Source organism: Microcaecilia unicolor, chromosome 4 (genome assembly GCF_901765095.1).
Source record: "Microcaecilia unicolor chromosome 4, aMicUni1.1, whole genome shotgun sequence".
Lineage (NCBI taxonomy): Eukaryota > Metazoa > Chordata > Amphibia > Gymnophiona > Siphonopidae > Microcaecilia > Microcaecilia unicolor.
This window is the reverse complement of record NC_044034.1, coordinates 185761750-185787531: the sequence shown is the minus strand read 5'-3', so window position 1 is coordinate 185787531 and position 25782 is coordinate 185761750. Positions and strand designations below refer to the sequence as shown.

At 43.5% G+C, this 25782-nt stretch overlaps 1 protein-coding gene across 1 annotated transcript in view; it reads left to right on the top strand.

Annotated features, from left to right (window-relative positions):
* Positions 1–25782, top strand: part of SOX6 (SRY-box transcription factor 6) — an 802914-nt gene that overhangs the window by 740124 nt on the left and 37008 nt on the right. The window contains exon 13 of the mRNA XM_030201055.1: positions 5401–5634. Coding sequence (XP_030056915.1) covers positions 5401–5634 — 234 coding nt within the window. The remainder of the gene's footprint in view (positions 1–5400; positions 5635–25782) is intronic.

Here is a 25782-nt window from a genome sequence, read left to right as displayed (position 1 = left end):
GTAACTGTGCGCGTCTGGTGCAATTAAATGCTATGCTGACATCTTGGATCTCCTCACTTTTTAACCAAAATGGCTATCGTTTGGTCTTCCGTCCTCCTTTTTTAATATACGGAATATATTTGGCCTGGGCTTCCAGGATGGTGTTTTTGAACAGCATCCATGCCTGATGTGAATTTTTGACCCTCGCAGCCTCTTCTCTAAGTATTTTTTTCACCATTCTTCTCATTTTATTATAGTCTCCTTTTTTAAAGTTAAATGCTAGTGTATTTGATTTCCTATGTATACTTACTTCAAAACTAATGTCAAATTCGATGATGTTATGATCACTGTTATCAAGCGGCCCAGCACCATTACCTCCCGCATCAGATCATGCACTCCACTAAGGACTAGGTCTAGATTTTTTCCTTCCCTCATCAACTCTTGTAGTGCCTTGGTATTACATTTACCCAGTCAATATCGGGGTAACTGAAATCACCCATTATTATCATGTTGCCCAGTTTGTTTGCGTCCCTAATTTCTTTTAACATTTCTGCATCCGTCTGTTCATCCTGGCCAGGCGGACGGTAGTACACTGCTATCACTATCCTTTTCCCCTTTACACATGGAGTTTCAATCCATAGGGATTCCAAGATGTGTTTTGTTTCCTGCAGAATTTTCAATCTCTTTGATTCAAGGCTCTCCTTAATATACAATTCTACCCCTCCACCAATTCTATCCACCCTATCACTATGATATAATTTGTACCCCGGTATGACAGCATCCCACTGGTTATCCTCCTTCCACCAGGTATCAGAGATGCCTATTATATCTAATTTTTCATTTAGTGCAATATATTCTAACTCTCCTATCTTATTTCTTAGGCTCCTGGCATTTGCATATAGACATTTCAAACTATGTTTGTTGTTCCTATTTACATCATGCTCAGTACCTGACAGTATTAAATTGCAATCTTTTGTCTGATTTTTATTTTAATTAAGGACACCTGATATACAACGGTCACTTTTGCAACCTCACTATCGGGATATCCTATCTTTCCTGTTTTGGTGATATCTTTGAAAGTTTCTAGTTTAAAAGCTGCTCTATCTCCTTTTTAAATGCAGATGCCAGCAGCCTGGTCCCACCCTGGTTAATGTGGAGCCCATCCTTTTGGAATAGGCTCCTCACCCCCAGAATGTTGCCCAGTTCCTAAGAAATCTAAAAACCATCCTCCCTGCACCATCATCACATCCACGCATTGAGACTCCGGAGCTCTGCCTGTCTCTTGGGCCGTGCGCGTGCAACGGGTAGCACTTCAGAAAATGCTACCCTGGAGGTTCTGGATTTGAGCTTTCTACCTAAGAGCCCAAATTTGGCTTCCAGAATTTGTCTCCCACATTTTCCTTTGTCATTGGTACCAACATGTTCCAAGACAGCCAGCTCCTCCCCAGCACTATCTAAAATCCTATCTTGAAGCGTGAGGCCCGTCACCTTCGCACCAGTCAGGCAAGTCACCAGGCGATCCTCATGTCCACCAGCCACCCAGCTATTTATAAGTCAGTCATTCATTGCACAAGTCAGTGAACATCAACAAATAATGCTATTGTGGTAGCATTATACAGATTAGTCTGAATGATTCTTTTGACTTCTAGATTCTTTTTGGTATTGTGTAGTTGATCTCTTAAATTTGTGCAGGCTGAGCATATTGAAGTAAAGCTGTATCTACACAAGAAGTTCAGAAGATCTGACAATTTGAGAAAATATATCCCCACCAATTTCCCTTAAGGATATTTATGAAAGCACATATTGTATTTTCCATTTGAAATTTACATCCTTGTGATTCTTTTCTTAGGACTAACAAAAGAGACTGTAACACATGGAGAACCATTGCTTTGTGTAGTTTTCAAAGGTCATGCATCATAGTCTTTGTAGTTGGTTCTTTAAAAGCCATCACAACCTACAGAGACACATTTTGTCCAGGATTAAAATAGCTACCTTAAAAGAACTGCAATTATGAATCCATTCCTAAGGTTTGAGATTTCCACTAATTTAGGAACCCTTTAAATGAGATGCTTGAGTTTTTTTCTAATTAGAAATAAAGCACTTTATCAAGCAATCCCTAGTGAATGAATAAGTATACCTCTTTTGTGACATATACGCCCCCAAATTCTATGAATGGTGCTAAAACTCAAATTTGGGTGTATACCCGATTTGCACAATTTAATTGAATAACGATCCAAATAGTGCTGATAATTGAGCCCTAACAGTTAATTATTGATGTTAATTGGCATAAATTAAAATTTACACACGCATTTTGAGGTGCCAGGATCTGTGTGTAAATATTACTCCGGCTCCAAGAAATGGGCATGGCCAGGGCCGCCGAGAGACTGGGCCGGGTCTCGCCCCCACCCCCGAGGTCGCCGCCGCCGCCCCCTTCCCCGGCCGCTGCACCACAGTCCCTACCCGCTCCCCTCCGTCCACCACCGGCTGCATTGAAATCTTCACTGTGCCTCACCTGTCACCTCTCTACGTGACTGAAAGCGCAGCAGTGGCAGATCGGATTTGCCTCCCTTTGGACCTTCCCTCCCTGTGTCCCGCTCTCGTGGAAGTTACATCAGATGAGGGCGGGACACAGGGAGCGAAGGCCCGAAGGGAGGCGAATCCGATCTGCTGCTGCTGCGCTTTCAGTCACAGAGGTGACAGGTGAGGCGCTGTGATGATTTCAATGCTTGGGGCCCAGTGGCAGACAATCGACGGAGCCGAGGGCGGATGAGATCGGGGACTGCGGTGCAGGACCCCCCTTGGAGGCCCGGGCCTGCGGAATTTTGTCCCCCCTGCCCCCTCTCTAGGTAGCCCTGGGCTTAGCCATAGGCGAGTTGTGGGTGGATCGGGTGCAGTCCTACATTTTATGAGTGCTCTTGTAGAATAAAGGGGATGCGTGGATTTAGACCAGGGTTTTGTTGTGTAAATGGTTGCATCTAAAAGTAGTTGCAGTTCCTGACACTAAGTGTTATTCTATAAATGGCGCCTAACTGAGCACCATTTATAGAATAACGCTAAGCGCTATTTTTTCCGGTGCTGATTTTGCAGGCACCATTTATAGAATTTTAGTCTGCTGTGTTTATAAATTTTAGCTACAATGTATTTGCTATCTTTTGCTTTTGGAGGTTTGTCAGACCATAATTGAAGTCTTGCTCTATGGTTTCCATCATATCAAGTCCAGATTTTTTTATTTATTTATTTATTGCATTTGTATCCCACATTTTCCCACCTATTTGCAGGCTCAATGTGGCTTACATAATGTTGTTAACAATGTCAATACAAGATATCAGATACAGTTAGTATTGTGCAGAGATTAAGTAGGGAAGAGAGAAGAAGGGAGCGAGAAATTGGGAGTTATGTAGGTGGATTTTCATAACTGAGTGGGTTGGTGAGGTGAATTGATGAGGTTATCGGTTATCAGTTCTCATTGTAGGCTTTGTTGAAGAAGTATGTCTTCAGAGCTTTGCGAAAGATATTTTTGATTTTGTGAACTTGTATGAGGCATTGACAAGGATATAACACAGCTTTATTTTCCTCATATCGGTTGACTGTACACAGACTACGAAGAGCACATCCTGCTTTGTAAGCTGAACCAGTTTACCTGTTCAAAGCTGAGATGAGTGAAGTTTCATGGAAGAGAATCAGTGGTTCAGCAGCAAAACACCATCCAAAAATATGACAATTTTGCATCAAACACTCACCACAAACCTGTGTTCTTATATTTTGTTTTACCTTAAGTATTTAAATTGCGGAATCAGTGTCAGTAGTTAAGTAATGAGACAGTGAGCCTCATAAATTACTAGGTTGATCCTTGGGAGCACAGTGTCGCCTTGGAACGAGTGTTTCGCTTTATGGATAATGTATGCCTCCATCTGGTCCAGCAGTCAGTGTACTGCCCTACATTGATGGATATTGTCAGTCTGAAGCAACACTACATTTCACTGCACAATAAAGATGGTTGTCAAAACCATAGATACTGAAATCCATTTATCCTGTATGGTCAGTGCTTTTGAAATTAAATTAATGTACCATGGGTATGATGACAAAAAGGCAGTACATTTGCTATTCATCCTCTGTTGTGAGATTTATGCAAACAAATTGCCTGTGTGACACTTAAAAAGGTTGAGTACCTGCTGCAAAATATTGGTGCAGTGTTGGTTGAATATTTTCACTCTTTAGAAGAGTGTAGAATGCAGAGTAATCTTTGGTAATTTTTTCTCTTCTTTGTATCTTGGCAGAACATTTTAGTTATTCAGCTAGCTATTAAAAACAATAAAAAAAATCATTAACAAATCCCATGCCTCTTTTTGGTCTCACTTTTAGGGGGTAATTTTATATGGAGTCACCTAGTTTTAGGCAGAAAGAATGTATGCAAATGCCAGTGCTTTAGTCATGTATGCATGTAAATTGTCACTTATGTATGTAAATGATCTTTTAGAACATACCGATTAGTGTGAAATAAGTGGATACTTTCACTTTGGGCGTGCATAGGTAAGAGTTTGGGCAGAGCACGGGCAGAGTCCACATTAGGAGAGTAGATTATAAAATTGCTTCATTTACATGCATTATTGTTTAAAGTGTGTGCTGACATTTACACCAGCCCCCGAGCTGGTACACTGCTAGCACCTATGTATGCACGCATTCTGTAGCATCTGTGCTAGTATTTTATAAATTCAAGTAGCCGCTAATAAAATTAGGCACTGAAATACAGGTTAACTTGTTGAGAGGGTTTAGATGAGAGCTACCTCTACATAGTTACTCCATTATTGTGAATTTAAGGGAATCTTTTACCAAAAGAGCCCCTAAGCATGCGGTAACAGCTCACAGCTTCATTAACCATGATCATGCTGGCATGATAATGTGTGTTAATTCATGCAGGAACTACATAGGTTATTATGGGGCAGGGAATGGGTGTGGACTTTAATGGTTGCAGATAACATAGATGCACTTACTGCCTCATAAATACTGCCTCGTTCTTTCTTTGTTCCATGGAACCACTGCATCACTCCACACACACAGCTGCTGCTTCCCCCCCACCTCCACCCACTCTTCCACCATTTTCTTTCAACTACTCTTTTGCCAAATACGGGGGCAGTGAGTGGATTTGCACTGTCAGAACACTTGTCATGCAATAGAGAGTTCAATGAGCCTGTAGATTGGATCAAAAATGCAACTTCTTTTACATCCTTGCAAGAGAGAGAGAGAGTTGCTGCTGGCTCAGAAAATTCTATAGAAAGTGTCAGCCTTAAATTCTTATATCCCTCAAAGAGCTATGGTAGGAAAAAACAAGTGGAAAACAGAATGAAAAAGACACTGTGATTTTCTGAACTATGTAATAATGCATTGCAACACGTCTCGTTTCTTCCTGCCCTGATATTACAGGAAGTAAAGCAATGAATGGCTCTGCAGCTAAACTACAGCAGTATTATTGTTGGCCAACAGGAGGCGCTACTGTGGCTGAAGCCCGAGTCTACAGGGATACACGTGGGCGAAGCACCAGTGAACCACACATTAAGCGACCAATGAATGCTTTCATGGTTTGGGCAAAGGACGAACGCCGAAAAATTCTCCAGGCTTTTCCAGATATGCACAATTCCAACATTAGCAAAATCCTAGGTAAGTGCAAAAGAAAAAATATTAGCAATGAATGACAGCAGTTTAAAAATTATACAAGTCATGGTTTAGAGCACTGACAGGAAGTTTCATTGCTGGTAGAATCTGCAGTGCTGGAAATTTCATCTCAGTTGTAAGAATAATGAGTTAATTGTCAAACTGCCTGCATCAGTGCAAGGTCCATATACATATTCTTTACTTGCAGTCTTTGCACTAATATTCAAAGGAAAGGTACGCAACTTGTACTTGGTACTTTGTGTGGGTAGAATTTTGCTGGAAGAGCATTCACATGGATTTTAAAATCATCTATAGGGATAATTTTATTACAGGATACTACACGGGAAGTCTAGAAAAGCACCTATTTTAATCACATTTAGGAAAGTCGCAATAGGCCCCAATGTGGTTTTATAAAAACGGCTTCTAGAACCAGTGCCAAGAGCATGCAAATTCTCATGCACACATTTAAATCTGCTCTGAAAAAGATGCAAATTTAGAAGTGTATGCTAAACGTGTACTTGCATATTTTATAAAATATACATACACACTGTAGCTCCACCTCCGCTTTTTCCACATTACACCTCCGGACATGACTGTGTGCAGGTCATGTAAAACTAGGCACATGTACATGCAGCCATGCAATTTATCAAAGTCAATTTCCATATGTAAAACAGGCTTTACACACAGATAATTACCTCATATTTTCTCCCTCTGATTTCTATGCACCTCTGGGAACACACCTTCTCAGTGCAGCCAAAGCAGCAGAATAGGCTGCGCCATTGAGGCCATTGTCCCACCAATACTTTGTCCAACAAAACACCAGCAACTTGAAATCTTGGAAGAGGGAGGACAGATATTGGTTTGTTGGACCTCTTTCAACCAAAAATGTGTTGTTTTGTTCCTAAGTGCAGCTAAAAGTAGAACCACATATGGACTTTTAGATGCTTTATGGTGGGTGGACAATTTTTAGATAGGCGATTAACAATGGTAAAATGTTTCGTATTTTACCGACACAAACTGCTTTGAAAATTTCCCTTGAAATTAGTCTTTAGTTAACTTGGAAAAAATTGTGACTTTTACCATACCCCTCATAATTTCACTAATAGATCACAGACAACATATTTGCACAATAGGTCGAAAGGCTCAAAAACATTGATACATAAAGAACATGTCATCGTAATTATAATTTTGGTTATTCATCGCCTGCCATTGAAAACAGGAAACCCAAGGTGATTTACAATTTAATACTCGCCACCACATTGTGAGCTTCTGAAAGGGGTGGAGGAGAAGAAGCTGTGATATTATTACTTGATTACCAGTGCTTGAGCAGAGGCACAGGAAGAAGTGATTTGCTTGGGTTCACACAGGAAGTCAGTGGAGCAACCCTTGACTTATAATTTATATTTTAGTTTAGGTTTTTTTTTCAATAACCATTAAACCAGATCTGTTCCCAGTAGTATACAGAGAGTGGGTTCAGATATGAATAATCTTGACTACAAAATATTTGAAGCTAAAAAGACTGATTACATTTACACCAAATGTTCTGTTGTTTGAATCTTGGGGACTTGTGGTAACAGGATGATTGTGGACTTTTTCTGACATGCCGAGAGTGCTGGTGAAAAGCAGTCATTATAATGGTTAGCCTAAGTCTATCTATACATGTTCAAAATGTAAAGAATACGAAAGTACTGATGACTAAACCAAATACATACTTTTAAAAGGTCATTAGAACTCAATTATAATTAAGCAGTGGTAGCAGTTTATCAGCTGAGGTAGTTCATGTAGCTAGTATATGATATATGATTTACCAGTATGATTATATACATAAAGTGCAAGATATAAACATGTTATGAATTACAACATAGGATTATGTGCACATCCTCAGATATAATCCAAAAGTAATTGGTGTGTTAGAAAAACCTTATAACTGGTGCCCCCATCCCCACCCCTGATATGATCACATTTCCCTGCCCCCTATTATTAGCACCATTCCCATCTTCCACCCAGTCCCCTGGCATGATAACTAGCCCCCAGTCCCCCATACTGACTGCCACTCTTGATTGTAGGTCACAGTACAGCATATGCACCTAGGTGTCTTCCCTGCCTGTGTCCCATTACAAAATTACATCCTCAAGAGGCAATTTTCAAACAACAAATAGATGTGTAAAGTCTGTGGGTATCTTCCTCTAGCTCTGCTGAACCAATGGTGATTCGGTAATAATATCACTGCTATTCTCTATGCGTTTTGGAGGCTCAGAATATGGTGGTGAGTATGCCTCTATGATATGTGACTGGCTGGCATGAGGACTCCCTTAAGCAATATTCTTAGCTGCTGCCTCCTCTACAGTACTGGAGGCTGCTTCCCTATAAACTAAGAACCATGTACGGCTCCACATTCTCATGAAATTGTTTGCTCAGATGCATTCCAACTTCAGACTCGGGAAGTGGCAGCCAAGAAAAGAGGTGACAGCAGCAGGAGGTAAAAGGCACTGCATACTGACTCCTCCTGCTGATTGGAGGGAATAGTGCAGAGGATGAGGAGGAAAGACTGCTGCAGACAGTAACTGAAACTATGAGCAATCCCTCTTCTTTTCATTGCATCAGCTGTTGTAGAAGACAGGTCCTCTCACCCACACTCAAGCTGAGGTCAGCCTGCCTACCTGATCCTTCCTGTGGCAGTGGGGTGAGCATAGTTTCTTTGGGTTCCAATTAACCCAGTTTTCTCCTCCTTTCCACAGCAATTTTTTTGAACTCCCACCCTCTCCCTAAGTTCTACTGCTCTAGGCATTTACCTAGTATATCTAGAGGTAAATTCTCGAAGGTTACCAAAATTTAGGTACCAGGATGATGTACATTAAGTGCAAATTCTTTAACGGCAGTTGTGCGCACAACTACCTTTATAGAATGCTAGCATAAGTCTGCATTTACACACTCAACTTTAGGCATGAGCACTTATGCAGGCTCTGTTAGGATTGTTTTATAACCCTTGCAAGTAACTTCCTGACATGCCCTTGACCCACCCATGCCCCTCCCAGTTGTAACTCTCCCCCTTTGAAATTGTGCACTCTGGAATTTGAATGCGCAACTTATAAAATAGCAACTAAGGGCAGTTATGTACATAACTGCTAATTAGCACAAATTAAGGTCAATTATCCTATATAATAATTCTCACCTCCAACGTTCTATGCATCTGGCTGCCTGTGTCCGTGGCTTTCTTCAGAGTTGGTCTGCTAGGCTCCGAAGCCCAGGTTGACGTCACATGCAGCACTGACCAACCGCACAACAGCAGCATGAGGCCCCGCCCCTGTCGCCCTCACCGGCATGCCCCTCCCCCAAGGTCACCGCCGCTCCCCCCTCCACCCCCCAAGGTCGCCATCACTCCCCCCTTCCCCCCCCCCGATGTCACCACCACTCCCCACCTCCACCCCCCACGAGGTCGCCACTGCTCTCCCTCCATCCCCCACGAGGTCGCTACAGCCACTGCTCCCCCCTCCACCCCCCCCAAGGTTGCCGCCCAGGCCCAGCTACTTTCCCTCTGGGCCTGCTCACCCAACACAGACCTGCCAAGTCTCCCGCGAAACACACGGCGCCAGCTCCCATTTCCGGCCACTGCTGCTTCTCCTGTTGCACAAAATGACAAAAAATATGCACAAAGTGTATAAATGCAAATATAATAACCCTAAGGGCTATTAACTAAGGTGAGGAAGAGTCTCATATGTAATACACGATAGTATTTCTTTCACTCAACAGGTGAATTGCTTATTCGTGTTCATATCTTAATCATTGACTCAGCCTCCACCATCCTAAATCTACTAGCAAAAAAGGTGTGTAACTAGTGACTTGCGGTAATGCACACTGCACTTATCTTAGGCAGGTTGGTGCGCTCTTAAACCCAGACAGGGCCCTGTTTCGTGTTCACTTTGTCAAGGGGGAGTGCCATCAAATCCTATTACTGCCCCAGGCATCTATGTGTGCTGGCTCATACTGATGAGCAGCTTCTCCTGTTGAGCAGCAACGGCCGCTACAAAAACAAAACAAGCAATTTAAAGCACCAAAAATGCTTTTAAAAAGCAAGCGCGGCACCGCAGGCAGCCATCAGGCATTGGCTGTCGGCTCTGCAGCCGTTCCTTTCGCCTCTCACGTCATTGCCCCTGGAGCAGACCCCGGAGGAGCGCAGCGACGTGAGAGGCTAGAGGAGCGGCTGCAGAGCCGACAGCCAATGCCTGATGGCTGCCTGCGGTGCTGCTTTTTAAAAACAGTTTTGGTGCTTTAAATAGCTCTTTTTGTTTTTGTACTGGCCGCTGCTGCTCAACAGGAGAAGCAGCAGTGGCCAGAAATAGGAGCTGGCGCCGCGTGTTTCATGGGAGACTTGGCGGGTCTGTGTTGGGTGGGAGGGCCTGGATGGAAAGAAGGGGGTAGAGAGAGAGACACGGGATGGAAGAATCGGGAGAGAGGGGTAGACGGATGGAAGGATGGGGAGAGAAAGAGGGAAAACAGATGGAAGGATGAGGAGAGAAAGAGGGAAAACAGATGGAAGGATGAGGAGAGAAAGACATGATGGAAGGATGGGGAGAGAAAGGGGGAGATGGATGAATGGATGCAGAGAGAAAGGGGAGACACTGGAAGGATGTGGAGATAGAAGGGACACTGAACAGAAAAGGGTAGAGAGATAGAGATACACTGGATAGAAGGAGGGGGAGAGAGACATTAGATGGAAGGATCAGGAGAGAGGATAGATGGGTGGAAGGATGGGGAGAGAAAGAGGGAAGAAACTGGATGGAAGGATGCAGAAAAAAAGAGGGGAGACATTGGAAGGGGGTCCTGAGAACAGAGAGAGGGGAAGGGGGTCCTGAGACCAGAGAGGGGGGAGGGGGTCCTGAAAGGGGGGGTGGAGGGGGTCCTGAGACCAGGGAGGGGGAGGGGGTCCTGAGACCAGAGGGAAGGGGTGGTTCTGAGACCAGAGTGGAGGGGGTCCAAAGATCTGAGAGGGGGGAGAGGGGAGGAGGGGGAGAGGGAGGGGGCAGAGGGAGGGGGGAGGGGTCCTGAGACCAGAGAGGAAGGGGGTCCTGAGACCAGAGGGGGAGGAGTCCTGAGACCAGAGAGGGGGGGGGGGGAGATATCTCTGTCACACACACTCTCTCTCTCACAGTCATAAGTACATAAGTGCAATACTGGGAAAAGACCAAAGGTCCATCGACCCAGCATCCCGTCCCTGACAGCGGCCAATCCAGGTCAAGGGCGCCTGGCAAGCTACCCAAAAGTACAAACATTTTATACAAGTTATTCCCGAAATTGTGGATTTTTCCCAACATTTAGTAGCGGTCTATGGACTTGTCCTTTAGGAAACCGTCCAACCCCCTTTTAAACTCTACCAAGCTAACCGCCTTCACTACGTTCTCCGGCAACAAATTCCAGAGTTTAATTATGCGTTGGGTGAAGAAACATTTTCTCCTATTTATTTTAAATTTACTACACTGTAGTTTCATCGCATGCCCCCTAGTCCTATTATTTTTGGAAAGCGTGAACAGACGCTTCACATCCACCTGTTCCACTCCACTCATTATTTTATATACCTCTATCATGTCTCCCCTCAGCCATCTCTTCTCCAAGCTGAAAAGCCCTAGCCTCCTTAGTCTTTTCTCATAGGGAAGTCGTCCTATCCCCACTATCATTTTTGTAGCCCTTCGCTGCACCTTTTCCAGTTCTACTATATCTTTCTTGAGATGCGGCGACCAGAATTGAACACAATACTCAAGGTGCGCTCGCACCATGGAACGATACAACGGCATTATAACATCTTCACATCTGTTCTCCATACCTTTCCTAATAATACCCAACATTCTATTCGCTCTAGCCGCAGCAGCTCACTGAGCAGAAGGTTTCAGTGTATTATCAACGACGACACCCAGATCCCTTTCTTGGTCCGTAACTCCTAACGTGAAACCTTGCATGACTTAGCTATAATTCGGGTTCTTTTTTCCCACATGCATCACCTTGCACTTGTTCACATTAAACGTCATCTGCCATTTAGCCGCCCAGTCTCCCAGTCTCGTAAGGTCCTTCTGTAATTTTTCACAATCCTGTCGCGAGTTAACAACTTTGAATAACTTTGTGTCATCAGCAAATTTAATTACCTCGCTGGTTACTCCCATCTCTAAATCATTTATAAATATATTAAAAAGCAGCAGTCCTTTCACTGACCCCCTGAGGAACCCCACTAACTACCCTTCTTCATTGTGAATACTGCCCATTTAACCCCACTCTCTGTTTCCTATCCTTCAACCAGTTTTTAATCCACAATAGGACATTTCCTCCTATCCCATGACCCTCCAATTTCCTCTGTAGCCTTTCATGAGGTACCTTATCAAACGCCTTTTGAAAATCCAGATACACAATATCAACTGGCTCCCCTTTGTCCACATGTTTGTTTACTCCTTCAAAGAATTGAAGTAAATTGGTCAGGCAAGATTTCCCCACACTAAAGCCGTGCTGACTTGGTCTCAGTAATCCATGTCCTTGGATGCGCTCTGTAATTTTGTTTTTAATAATAGCCTCTACCATTTTCCCCGGCACCAACATCAGACTCAACAGTCTATAATTTTCCGGATCTCCCCTGGAACCTTTTTAAAAAATTGGCCTTACATTGGCCACCCTCCAATCTTCCAGTACCACGCCCGATTTTAAGGATAAATTGCATGTCACTAACAGAAGCACCGCAAGCTCATTTTTCAGTTCTATCAGTACTCTAGGATGTATACCATCCGGTCCAGGAGATTTGCTACTCTTCAGTTTGCTGAACTGCCCCATTATGTCCTCCAGGTTTACTGTGAATTCAGTAAGTTTCTCCGACTCGTCCGCTTGAAATACCATTACTGACACCGGTATCCCACCTAAATCTTCCTCGGTGAAGACTGAAGCAAAGAATTCATTCAATCTCTCCGCTACGGCTTTGTCATCCTTCATCGCCCCTTTTACCCCTCGGTCGTCCAGTGGCCCAACTGATTCTCTTGCTGGCTTCCTGCTTTTAATATACCGAAAACAATTTTTACTATGTTTTTTTGCCTCTAATGCTATCTTTTTTTCGTAATCCCTCTTGGCCTTCTTTATCTGTGCCTTGCATTTGTTTTGACACTCCTTATGTTGCTTCTTGTTATTTTCAGACGGTTCCTTCTTCCATTTTCTGAAGGCGTTTCTTTTAGCCCTAATAGCTTCCTTTACCTCACTTTTCAACCACGCCGGCTATCTTTTGGACTTCCGTCTTTCTTTTGTAATTTGTGGAAAATGTTTGGCCTGGACCTCTAGGATGGTACTTTTGAACAGCATCCACACCTGTTGTAGTTTTTACCCTCTCAGTTGCCCCTCTAAGGTTTTTTTTAACCGTTCTTCTCATTCTATCATAGTCTCCTTTTTTAAAGTTAAATGCTAACGTATTTGACTTCCTATATATAGTTACTTCAAGGTTGATATCAAAACTGATCATATTATGATCACTGTTAGCAAGCAGCCCCAGTACCATAACGTCCCTCACTAGATCATGCACTCCACTAAGGACCAAGTCTAGAATTTTTCCTTCTCTCGTCGGCTCCTGCACCAGCTGCTCTATAAAGCTGTCCTGGATTTCATCAAGGAATTGTACCTCTTTAGCGTGTCCCGATGTTACATGTACCCAGTCTATATTTGGGTAATTGAAGTCACCCATTATTATCGCATTGCCCATTTTGTTTGCGTCTCTGATTTCTTTTATCATTTCTGCATCTACCTGCTCATCCTGGTGAGGCGGACGGTAGTACACTCCTATCACCATCCTTTTCCCTTTTATACATGGAATTTCAACCTACAATGATTCAAAGGTGTGATTTGTGTCCTGCTGAATTTGTAATCTATCTGAGTCAAGGCTCTCATTAATATACAATACTACCCCTCCACCAGTCCGGTCCAGCCTATCACTACGATATACTTTGAACCCTGGTATGACAGTGTCCCACTGGTTATCCTCCTTCAGTGTCTTTCTCTCTCTCACTCTCATACACTGTCTCTCACACACTCTGTGTCTCACACTGTATCACATTCATTCTCTATGTGTCACACAGTCACTCTCAAACACTCACTCGATCTCATACACTCTCTTGGTCTCACAGAGAGTCTGTGTATCGCACACATATTCTAACACTCTGTCTCACACACACTGTCTCTCACATACACTCTCTCTCTGACACAGACACACTCGCACCCACACTCACTCTCTCTCTGTCACACACACACACACTCACACACACATTCACTCTCTCTCTCTCTCTCATACAGTCACTCACACACACACTCTCTCAGACATACACACTCTGAGGAAAACCTTGCTAGCGCCCATTTCATTTGTGTCAGAAACGGGCCTTTTTTACTAGTAGCTAATATTTGGCTAACTCCAAAAATAACACGTGGCGGGGCATAATCAAAAGGGACGCCCAAGTTTTCCTGGGGAAGTCCTTGCAGGACGGCTCCAGCAAGGGGCAAGGAAACCCGTATTATCGAAACAAGATGGGCAGCCATCTTTCATTTCGATAATACGGTCGGGGACGCCCAAATCAGCAAATTTTGGTTGACCTTAGAGATGGTCATCCCCAGGACTTGGTCGTTTCTGATTTTCAGCGATAATGGAAAGCGAGGACGCCCATCTCAGAAATGACCAAATCCAAGCCATTTGGTCGTGGGAGGAGCCAGCATTCATAGTGCACTGGTCCCACTAAATGAACAGAAAAAGCCCTTCCCTTACCGATCCCTTAGCGATTTGGAAAGGAACAGGCATGCATGAAGGAAATCGCATGCAAATGAGCTGCTCGCTGTTAGCTCATTTGCACATGATTTCCTTCCTAAGGAGGGGAAGCCAGTGCAGAGCAGCCAAGCATTATGCGTGGCTGCTCTGCGCATGCCAAAGATGGCTTCATACATGCAGACAAGCTGTGTGTATAATAGCTGTCTACAACCTTAAATAAATTGCCATCTACAACCTTAGAAAAATGCAAGTCCAGGTGAAAACATCCAAGTGCTTGTCAGGGACATCTTTTTTTTTTTTTAGAGTATGGGTGAAAGACGTCCTTCGCTATGCCTCCGCCCCTGCAATGGCAGTTGAGGATGTCCAAAATGTGATGTTTCTGTGAGAAGGATGTCTATGCCTGGATGTTTCTGTGAGAAGGATGTCCATGCCTGCTATGCCTCTGACATCCCCTTTGTTTATTTGGATTTTGGATCACAAGTAGCAGAAGTGAGATTTGAACTGGCCACTTCTGGATTGCCAGACCAGTGCTCTAACCACTAAGCCACTCCTCCACTCTCTTGAAATTTGACCATCCCTTTTGAAAATAACCCTGATACTAACATAGTAGATGATGGTAGATAAAGACCTGTATAGTTCATCCAGTCTACCCAACAAGATAAACTCATTGCATATAGTGTGATGTGATGTGATACTTTATATGCATACCCGATCTTAATAGAAGTTTACCCAGCACTGGCCTTGTTCTCCAACTTCTGAACCTGAATCTGTCCAACCATGATCAGGACACAGATCGTAGACGTTTGCCCAGCACTGACTTTGCTTCCCAGTTAACAGTGTTGCTACCTAATCTCTGCTAAACTTCTTTGGAGCCATTCCTTCCAAACAGGATTCCTTTGTGTTTATCCCATGCATTTTTGAATTCCGTTACTGTTTGCATCTCCATCACTACTACTACTATTTATCATTTCTAAAGCGCTACTAGACATATGCAGCACTGTACACTTGAACATGAGGAGACAGTCCCTGCTCGACAGAGCTTACAATCTAATTAGGACAGACAAACAGGACAAACAAGAGATAAGGGAATATTAAAGTGAGGATGATAAAATAAGGGTTCTGAACAAGTGAATAAGGGTTAGGAGTTAAAAGCAGCATCAAAAAGGTGGGCTTTTAGCTTAGATTTGAAGACGGCCAGAGATGGAGCTTGACGTACCGGCTCAGGAAGTCTATTCCCATCACCTCCCGTGGAAGGGCATTCCAGGTACCTACCACCCTCTCAGTGAAAAAATACTTCCTGACATTATTCCTGAGTCGGACCCCTTTCAACAACTCCAATTAACAGTCAATTATTCAATTAAATTAGATGTACAACTGACCTGAGCATGCAAGTTTATAGAATTAGGGGGAAAGTACTTATACTAATCCTGCATGTGTTGAACCTATTACAGAGGTGAAACACGGTGAAGAAACATTTCTAGCATTAATTAACACCATTTTTATAAAATTAAATTCAGAGTAGAATTAAAGTATACTTTACAATTTCATTTTAATGTACTTGCAATAGATCACTATTAAACCATATAAGCATTTATGAAGACTGTGCCTAAACAAATGTAATTTGCAACTGTGCAAATAAATGAATTTTGAGGCAGTTTGAGCTCTTGACCTCTCAAGAGAATTGGAAACATACGGAAGAATGAGTGGAGCTGTGCTTGTCTTCCGTCCCTTTGAAGTACACAATTGATTTTTTTTTCAGTGTTCCATAATTCATGATAAATCATAGGGGAGAAAATAGACACCATTTATAATGCATTTTGTAGTGAAATAGGACTTTTATTTTACCCTCCCCATTTTTATGTTTTTCACTCTTTCAATCACTGTTCAATAGAAGTCCTCTTCTTAAAATGTTGCTGTTTTTGTCTCTTATTTAGTAGTTACATGAATAGCCTCTCAGTCATGTTATAAATCCTTCCATTTTTCAATACTGGCAGGCAAACTGATCTTTGTTATTTGCATACCTATTAGGGGGATAGCAAGTTGATTCATTCAAATGTTCAATTTCAAGATGACTATTTTGAAGTGCCAGTAATAAAATATATATTGATATACATAAATACTAGGAAATGGGCAGCCAGAAAATTTTCATTTGTGCCATTTCCTGTATCATTTCTGGGAAAATTACTTTTATTTGGGGTTCTTTGGACATTTTTTTCATTATGGGATCAAAGTTGTTGAGTGCACACTGTTTTAAAAGAGAGAGCACTGGGCTAGATTCAATATATGGCGCCTGTAAATTCCTCATGGAAAAAAATACTCCTAGTTGTATTCTATAAAATACGCCTATATTTTATAGAATAGGCTTAAATTTTCACACGGTATATAGAATATGCCGAGCGCCTTTCCACATGACCAAATTTGGTCATGGCCATTTACGCCATGTTTTACTTGGTTTAAATCCTGATGCCTAAATTAGACACAGAGCGGGTGTATTCTATAACAACATGCACAGATTTTAGAAATGCCCATGCCCCGCCCATGGCCACACCCCCTTTCCAACTATGTGTCTTAGAATTTATGCACACTGCATTACAGAATACACTTAACGAGTTGTGCACGTAAATCTTAATGCCAGTTAGTGCTGATAATTGCTTGTTAAGATCCAATCAACAGAGTTGATTAGCTAGTTTACCAATTAAGTTATGCGCATTGTTATAGAATATGCTTCATTTTCCATGTGGAAATTAAGTCGCCATAAATAGAATCCTATCCCGGGGATTACGCTTAAAAAATTGTCGATGAAAAATACCTGCTTAAGCGGTGTTCTATAAGCCGTGCCTAAACTTCGGCATGGTTTATTTATTTATTAGGATTTATTTACGTTCTTTTTGAAGAAATTCACTGAAGGCACAGTACAGTAAGAACATATAGAATAACCACTTAAGCAGAGAAGTTGTGCATGAATTTAGGTGCCACCATTTGCACCAATGAAAATATGGTGCAAATGGCCATGCCTAAATTTATGTGTGGAGCACCCATATTCTGTAATTGTGCACGTAACTCAAAACCACACTTCCGTTCTGCACCAAAATGCCCTCCCATTTCCACGCATTCTTTCTTGGACTGCATGTACATTTTAGGCACAGATCCCACACCTAAACTTACACACATTAGCCCCAATTAAATCTACTTAGTGTCAATAATTGCTTGTTAAAAAGTCAATATTGGCACTAATTGGCTTGTTATTCTGTTAAATGGTGCACACAAATCGGGGCCATGCCTAAATTTGCAGGCACAATTTTCTGTGACTAATCAGGGGGACTATGTGCAAAGAGGGTGCACTCTTTCTGACAGAGTGTGCATATGCAGTGGTTCACACATGCAAGATAGTTTCCACATGCACCATGATTACCCTCTTTGCAAATATTTTGTGCTTCTTTGAAAAAGTGTGCACTATTATCTGCAAACAAAATGTGAAATTATGTTTTTTTTCTGCTCATTTTCATTTGATAATGACCTGCATTAACCTAGACTATGTTATTGCCATTTTCTAATGGGGTGCATTAGCAGGGAAGACACATAGATGCTTATCCTTCTTCCTGTCCTGCAATCAATAGTGGCAGGGCCGTACCAAGCTCTGTGTGAGCAATGCTGCCACACAGAGTGCAAAGGAGGAAGAGGCACTAAAATTGCTTCCTGTTTGCTGCCAAAATTGCTCCCGATGATGCAATGGGCGGGGCAGGGACACCAGGGGCCATGTTGCCCAACACACATTTCCAGCTTGGTATGGTCCTCAATAGCAGCAGTCAGTGCAGGGCTCATGAACCAGTGGCATAGCCAGATTAGATATGGGGGGGGGGGGGGGGGGGCAAAGCTAATATGGGTAGGGTACAAGGAAGAGAGGTCTGAACCACACTAGTGATATTCTTATAGACAAGTAATGCCTAATGACAGTGGGTTTCTAATTAAAAAGCCTGCAACAACAGTTGTGTATCATGAGTTACACTTTAAATATTGAGTGAGTTCTAACCCCTTGCTCACCCAACATCTCAGTCTACCTCAGTCACTTGTTCAGACTCCTCCAGACCAGGGGCGTAGCTATGGGTGGGCCTGGGTGGGCCCAGTCCCACCCAATCTCGGCCCAGGCCCGCCCAGTCTTTTGTGACCCTTACCTTCCACGACGACGACGACGACTTAGTTTTTTGCCCGCAGTGGCAAGCGGGCGTAAAAGCAGCAAGCAGCAAGCCAGTCTCGACTCCATCCTTCGCTTCCTGCCCTCTCAGCGTCCCACCCGCCCGAAAGGAAATGACATCAGAGGAAGGCGGGATGGCGCAGAGTGAGGGCAGGAAGCGAAGGACGGAGTCGAGACTGGCTCGCTGCTTGCTGCTTTTATGCTGCAACTTTGGAAGTGGAGTGGAAGTGAACCAGCCAGCCCGCCCATCTAGTCCATTGCAAGGAAGGAAGCGATTTGGTTTCCACTCCCCCGCGCAGCCGTCACCATTCACTCAAAACACAGGGCAAGCCAACCTGTGAGCTGCTGCATCCACGTTGTCGTTCTTTTGAGGGTATAGAATGGGGAAGGGGATTGAAAGAAACAGGATGGGCAGGGGAGAGAGGAAATTTGCTGGAGATGGATGGAGGAGAAGGCAGGGGAGAATGGAGAGTTGCTGGACATGGATGGATAGAGAGGAGGGCAGGGGAGAGAATAGAAATTGCTGGACATGGAGCGGAGAGCAGGGGAAGGAGGAAAATTGCTGGACATGGATTGGTGGAGGGGAAAGGGGAGAGAAGAAGTTTGCTGGGTATGGATGGATGGAGGAGAGGGCAGAGGAGAATGGAGAGTTGCTGGACATGGATGGATGGAGGGGAGGGCAGGGGAGAGAGGAGAATTGCTGAACATGGATGGATGAATGCAGGGGACAGAGGACATTTGCTGGATATGGGTGGATGGAGGAGAGGGCAGGGGAGAATGGAGAGTTGATGGATGGATGGATGGATGGTTGGATGGATGGATGGATGGATGGATGGAGGGAGGGGAGAGAAGTCAGGGAGGAGATGCGCATGGATGGAGGGGAGGGAAGAGAGGAGAAATGCTGGACATGGATGGAGTGGAGGGCAGGGAAGAGAAGGAAAAATGTTGGACAAGGATGGAGGGGAGGGAAGACAGAGGAAGTAGAAGCACATGGATGGAGGGGAGTGACGAGAAATGCTGGATATGGATGGAGGGGAAACTGCTGAGTTTAAGGGCTGGTTTGGAACATGTTGAGGGCAGATACTGAAACTCAAGGAAGGATAGGGACAGGGCTACAGATGGTAGACAGGACACATAAGGATACAGGAGGATGGTGGACATGGTGAGAGAAAAAATATCAGATGGAAAGAAGACACTGCAAAAAACAGAAGACACTGGGACCAAAGCGAATAGATCAGACAACAAAGGTAGAAAAAAGTATTTTATTCAGAATTTATTAATTGCAATATGTCAGCTTTTGGAAATGTGAATCTGTGATATTTTGCATGTAAGTTTCAATTTTTCTGGTATTGCTGCATGCTGAGTCTGACTTCTTGAGTTAACTTTCCAGTTCAGTATTTTTCCTTCATATTTTTTGATTTCTAATTCCTTGTGTCATGTCTGTTGTGTCATGTGTTTTTCATGTGTGATCAAGGTGCAGTATTCTGCTAGCGTGTAGTATTTGCAGCCCTTTTTGTTTTGCTTTTTTTTTTTCACGAGGTAGTGTATTGGTGTTTTAGAGCCTAGTGTAATTACAGTTCTGCCTTTTCAAGCATAAGGTTGTAGCTCGTCCTGTCCTTGGAATTAGTGCTGTTATGGTTTAGTAAGGATATGAGTGTGTTTTTGCACAAGTTTGTGTATAGCATTTTGCAGTGGAGAGATTGTGGGATAATGAATTATATTTAAAAATATCAATTTTTCCATTAAGTATGTATGTGGTTATACTGATGCAGGGCAGCTGCTGGGCATCAAGTGAATTCTAAGGCAATATTTTGTAGGATCCCAAGAGACACTACTCATACTTATATAGACAGTGCGTGCCCACCCATATTAGCTCTGGGCCCACCCAAAAATCTCAGGTCTGGCTACGCCACTGATACCAACTGTACCTGAACGTAACTTGCTTTCAGCTACCACTGATTTAAATCCAAATCCAAAATCCAGTATCAGGCATATTGAGAGGTAATACAAAACCCTATAAAAGTCACTACCACCATAAAAGCACTAACTTCCAGGAGTCACACAAAGGCCTACCTAGGGAAATGCTGCATTATAAACATTGCAGTGGCCAGTACATCAAAATACCTACAGGAAAATTGAGCTGGATTAATACAGATCAATTCTACACAGAAAATTGATGCTAACAGAATGTTTCCTCTAAGGAGTGGTCTGATGTGTACAATTTTGTGTGTGTGTGTGTGTGTGTGAGCAATAAGTGTTAATAAACCAACAATTTTTGAGTGCCAGTATTAGTAATGCATTTCTGTATATGTAGCACAAAGAAACATTTGTGAGCAACAATGTAAAATTTGTGAGCGACGCTCCTAAAATGTATGAACAATCACTCATGCGCTCTGCTTCACTGGCTAACAGAATACCTGGTCTCTTTCACACATGCAGCAAACAGACAGACCCTTACTAAATATAGAATAATTAACCAAAACTAAAAATAGGTAAACTAAAACTGAACTCAATCCCCAAGAAACCAGACTCTTGTATACAGTATAATGACAGAGAAACAATGGACCTGATATTTATTTATTTGTATCCCACATTTTCCCACCAATTTGCAGGTTCAATGTGGCTTACATTTGCCGTAATGGCGGTGATCAGCGTTTTGCTGACCGCCATTAGCGTTAAACCCAGAAATTCAATTCTGGGCCATGTCTGGGCTCCAGCGTTGAATTTCCGAATATAGGGAAACCGATTAAGTGTGATATTCAACACTTAACCAGCTATGAAGAACCACATAAAGACAGGATTACATTTCATGCAGGCCTGTTTAAAGGGGTCTTTTTCAAAGCGGCGGTAAGCCCAACACGGGCTTACCGCACACTAAATCTGAACTACCTCCAGCCTCATGGGTCCACCAGCGGTAGTTGTGGGTTGAGTGAGCGCCATTTCCGGCACTCCAGAAATTTTAAATTTTTTTCTAGTGTGGTGGTAACCCATTAGTAATCGGGCATCGCCGTACGCTACCTGGTTATCACATGAGCTCTTACCACCACCTCAATGGATGGCGGTAAATGCTCCCCACCACATGGCCACGTGGTAAGAGTTATCTTTCCATGTGGACATTTTGGGGGGCTTTTTACCCGCTGCAGTAAAAATGGCCCTGGCATGCTGAAAAAAACGGCCCCTGTGGCTACCACAGGGCCCTTTTTCCCACAGCTTAGTAAAAGACCCCTAAGTGACTATCTTAAGCATTGTCTGGCTAAGTACTGACTCCACCCCCAGAATGTCCTCAGAATAACCGGTTTCCCCTTGAGCAGTAACCAGGCATTTTTAGCAGCACTATCCGGTTAAGTACTGCTGAAAATGCCTGGTTAGCCCCAGGCAGAAGATTTAACTGGCCAGGAGCTTCTCCTGGCTGTTTAAATCATTTTGAATAATGGGCCCAATGTGATGCATGTCCTGCTTGTGCAAAATATACAGATACCAGATGTAAATTTTAAAAACTAAAACATTCTATTCACTACATTAAAAAATTAACAAAACAAACAAACAAAAGAAAAGAAGGCAATACCATTCTATTGGATGGTGAGGGAAAGCAGTTTCCTGTCCCGACCTGAGGAAGGATATTTTGACTTATGAAAACTAGTCAAAAAATTGAGTCACTCTAATAAAAAGGTATCACTTTATTTTTCATTTTTTTCTTTTATCAATGCTTAAAGGGGTCTAACTCAGCTACCATATTACTTCATCCTAAATTAAAAATAAAATGTATTCTACCTTTGTTGTCTGGCCATTTAATTTTGCCAGTTGTGTTGGTCCTGATCTCTAGCTACTGCTTTCTTGTCTTTCAAAGGGTCTCCTGTCCATTTGTCATTGTTCGCTCTTCCTTTGTCTTCTTTACTTCCTCCACTACATTCAGTTTCAATATTGATCTTTTCCTATCAGCTTTATTCCTATCTCTGGCCCAGATGCACAAAACCAGCAACGTAGTTTTTACACTGGTTCTAGCCGGTTTAGTGAACGAGAAGTACAGTAAGACATGCATAAAAGGGTTCTCCGAGCTCTTTTCCTGTCATGGTAGCAGCTAGCAAAAATTGTATGCAAAGCTATTATAATGAGCTAATTAGTATACAAATGTGCATGCAAACTACTACTACTACTACTATTTAGCATTTCTATAGCGCTACAAGGCGTACGCAGCGCTGCACAAACATAGACGAAAGACAGTCCCTGCTCAAAGAGCTTACAATCTAATAGACAAAAAAAAAAGTAAGCAAATCAAGTCAACTAATGTGTACAGGAAGGAGGAGAGGAGAGTAGGTGGAGGCGAGTGGTTACAAGTGGTTACGAGTCGAAAGCAATGTTAAATAGGTGGGCATTCAGTCTAGATTTAAAGGTGGCCAAGGATGGGGCAAGACATAGGGGCTCAGGAAGTTTATTCCAGGCATAGGGTGCAGCGAGACAGAAGGCACAAAGTCTGGAGTTGGCAATAGTGGAGAAGGGAACAGATAAGAAGGATTTATCCATGGAGCGGAGTGCACGGGAAGGAGTGTAGGGAAGGACGAGTGTGGAGAGATACTGGGGAGCAGCAGAGTGAGTACATTTATAAGGTTAGTAGAAGAAGTTTGAACAGGATGCGAAAACGGATAGGGAGCCAGTGAAGCGACTTGAGGAGAGGGGTCATATTAGTAAAGCGACCCTGGCGGAAGACGAGACAGGCAGCAGAGTTTTGAACCGATTGAAGAGGAGAGAGGTGACTAAGTGGGAGGCCAGCAAGAAGCAGATTGCAGTAGTCTAAACGAGAGGTGACAAGGGTGTGGATGAGGGTTTTGGTAGAGTGCTCAGAGAGAAAGGGGCGGATTTTACGGATGTTGTAAAGAAAGAAACGACAGGTCTTGGCGGTCTGCTGCATATGATCAGAGAAGGAGAGCGAAGAGTCAAAGATAACCCCAAGGTTTCGAGCTGAGGAGACAGGGAGAATGAGAGAGCCATCAACAGAAATAGAAAACGGGGGGAGAGAGGAGGTGGGTTTGGGGGGAAAAATGAGAAGCTCGGTTTTGATCATGTTTAATTTCAGATGGCGTTGAGACATCCAGACAGCAATGTCAGACAAGCACGCAGAAACTTTGGTTTGGATGCAAGGTGAGATATCAGGGGTAGAAAGGTAGATTTGGGAGTCATCAGCATAGAGATGGTAGGAAAAGCCATGGGATGAGATTAATGAACCAAGTGAAGAAGTGTAGATAGAAAAGAGGAGGGGACCAAGAACAGAACCCTGAGGTACGCCGACAGGCAGAGGGATAGAAGAAGAAGAGGATCCACCAGAGTGAACACTGAAGGTGCGGAGGGAGAGGTAGGAAGAGAACAGGAAAGGATAGAGCCCTGGAATCCAAATGAGGACAGGGTATCGAGGAGTATGCTGTGATCGACAGTGTCAAAAGCAGCAGAAAGATCAAGAAGAATGAGGATGGAATAGAGACCTCTGGATTTAGCCAGTAATAGGTCATTGTAGACTTTAGTAAGCACAGTTTTGGTTGAGTGGAGAGGGCGAAAACCAGATTGTAGTGGGTCAAGAATAGCATGTGAGGAGAGAAAATCAAGGCAGCGGTGGTGAACAGCACGCTCAAGTAATTTGGAGAGAAAAGGGAGGCGGGAGATGGGTCGGTAATTAGAGGGACAAGTAGGGTCGAGTGAAGGCTTCTTAAGGAGAGGTGTGACCACAGCATGTTTAAAGGCAGTAGGGACAGTTGCAGTGGAAAGTGAGAGGTTGAGAATGTGACAGATAAAAGGAATAAGAGCAGGTGAGATGGCATTAAGAAGGTGGGTGGGAATGGGATCAGAGGAACAGGTGGTACATTTTGAGGAAGAAAGGAGAAGTGTAGTTTCCTCTATAGTAACTTCAGGAAAGGAGGAAAAGGAATGAGGGGAAGGAGAGAGAGGGGAACGGACTAGTGGAGGGAGAGGTGTCGAGATAGAGAATTCAAGGTTTATCTTTTGAACCTTGTCGTGAAAGAATTCAGCAAGGGTCTGAGGAGATAATGAAGGGGGAGTTGGGGGAGGGGGCACCTTCAGGAGAGAGTTCAATGTGGTGAAGAGAAGTCGAGGGTTAGAGCCAAGAGAGTTGGTCAGTTGGATATAATAATCCTGTTTGGCGCGTAAAAGAGCAGATTGGAAGGAGGTCAGCATGAACTTAAAGTGTAAGAAATCAGAAAGGGCCCGAGATTTCCGCCAGAGGCGTTCAGCGGAGCGGGTACAGGAACGTAGGTAGCGGATATTAGAAGTCAGCCAAGGTTGGGGTTTTGTATGCCTTATAGGGTGGGTCATCAAAGGTGCAAGAGTGTCTAAGGCAGAGGATAGAGTATTGTTGTAAGAAGAAACAGCCTCTTTGACAGACGTGGATGGTGTCAAAGCAATATACAGCAATATACAGCCATTTCCCAAGTGAAGAACATCAGCAGCCCCTACCTTAACCGTGGAAAATTTAATGTGAGGTCAGGATCTGCCGATACTGCCTAGTGGCTGGCTGAGGAGAGCTGTCAGAGCTGTAGACTGGCCAGTCCTGCCAGGGAAACCTCCACTGTCATGTTAAAAAAAACAGTATCAAAGAGAGAGGAGCTGTTATCAAATAATACTGATGATAAGGAAGATCATAAACTCTGCCAGTGGACTCCCTAAATACAAGATTTTGCTGTTGATGCACCGGAGCCTTGCAAGGGAAGAGGAATCTCTTGGATGCCAATTGCTGCGGCTCCGGCTTTGCTGTAGCTGGGGCGAAATGGTGCTCGGGACCAGCCTGACTCTTATTAGCCTTCCACGAGTCACCAAGGAGCTGTTGTCCTCAGCCTCAGGTTCTAGCATGGAGCAACCTGGACAAAAGAGCAATGCAAGGAAACCTGCAAAGGCTGCAGTGAGAGCTGGCCTGGCAGAAGCGCACCTATGATCAGGGGCAGTGGAAGGTTCCCTGTCCGGAGGAATGAGAAGACAAGGGATTCCAGGACAAGCAAGCAGAAAGAGCAGAAAACAAACAAAAAAACCCCCAAAAAGGCTTTCATACATGCAGCTTGTCTGCATGAATGAAAGCGTTCTGAAGCATGTGCAGAGCAGCCACGCTTAGCGATTGGCTGCTCTACGCATGCTCAGCTGACCAACTGGGTTCACCCTCTATAGAGGAAATTGCATGCAAATGACCTAACTGTGAGCA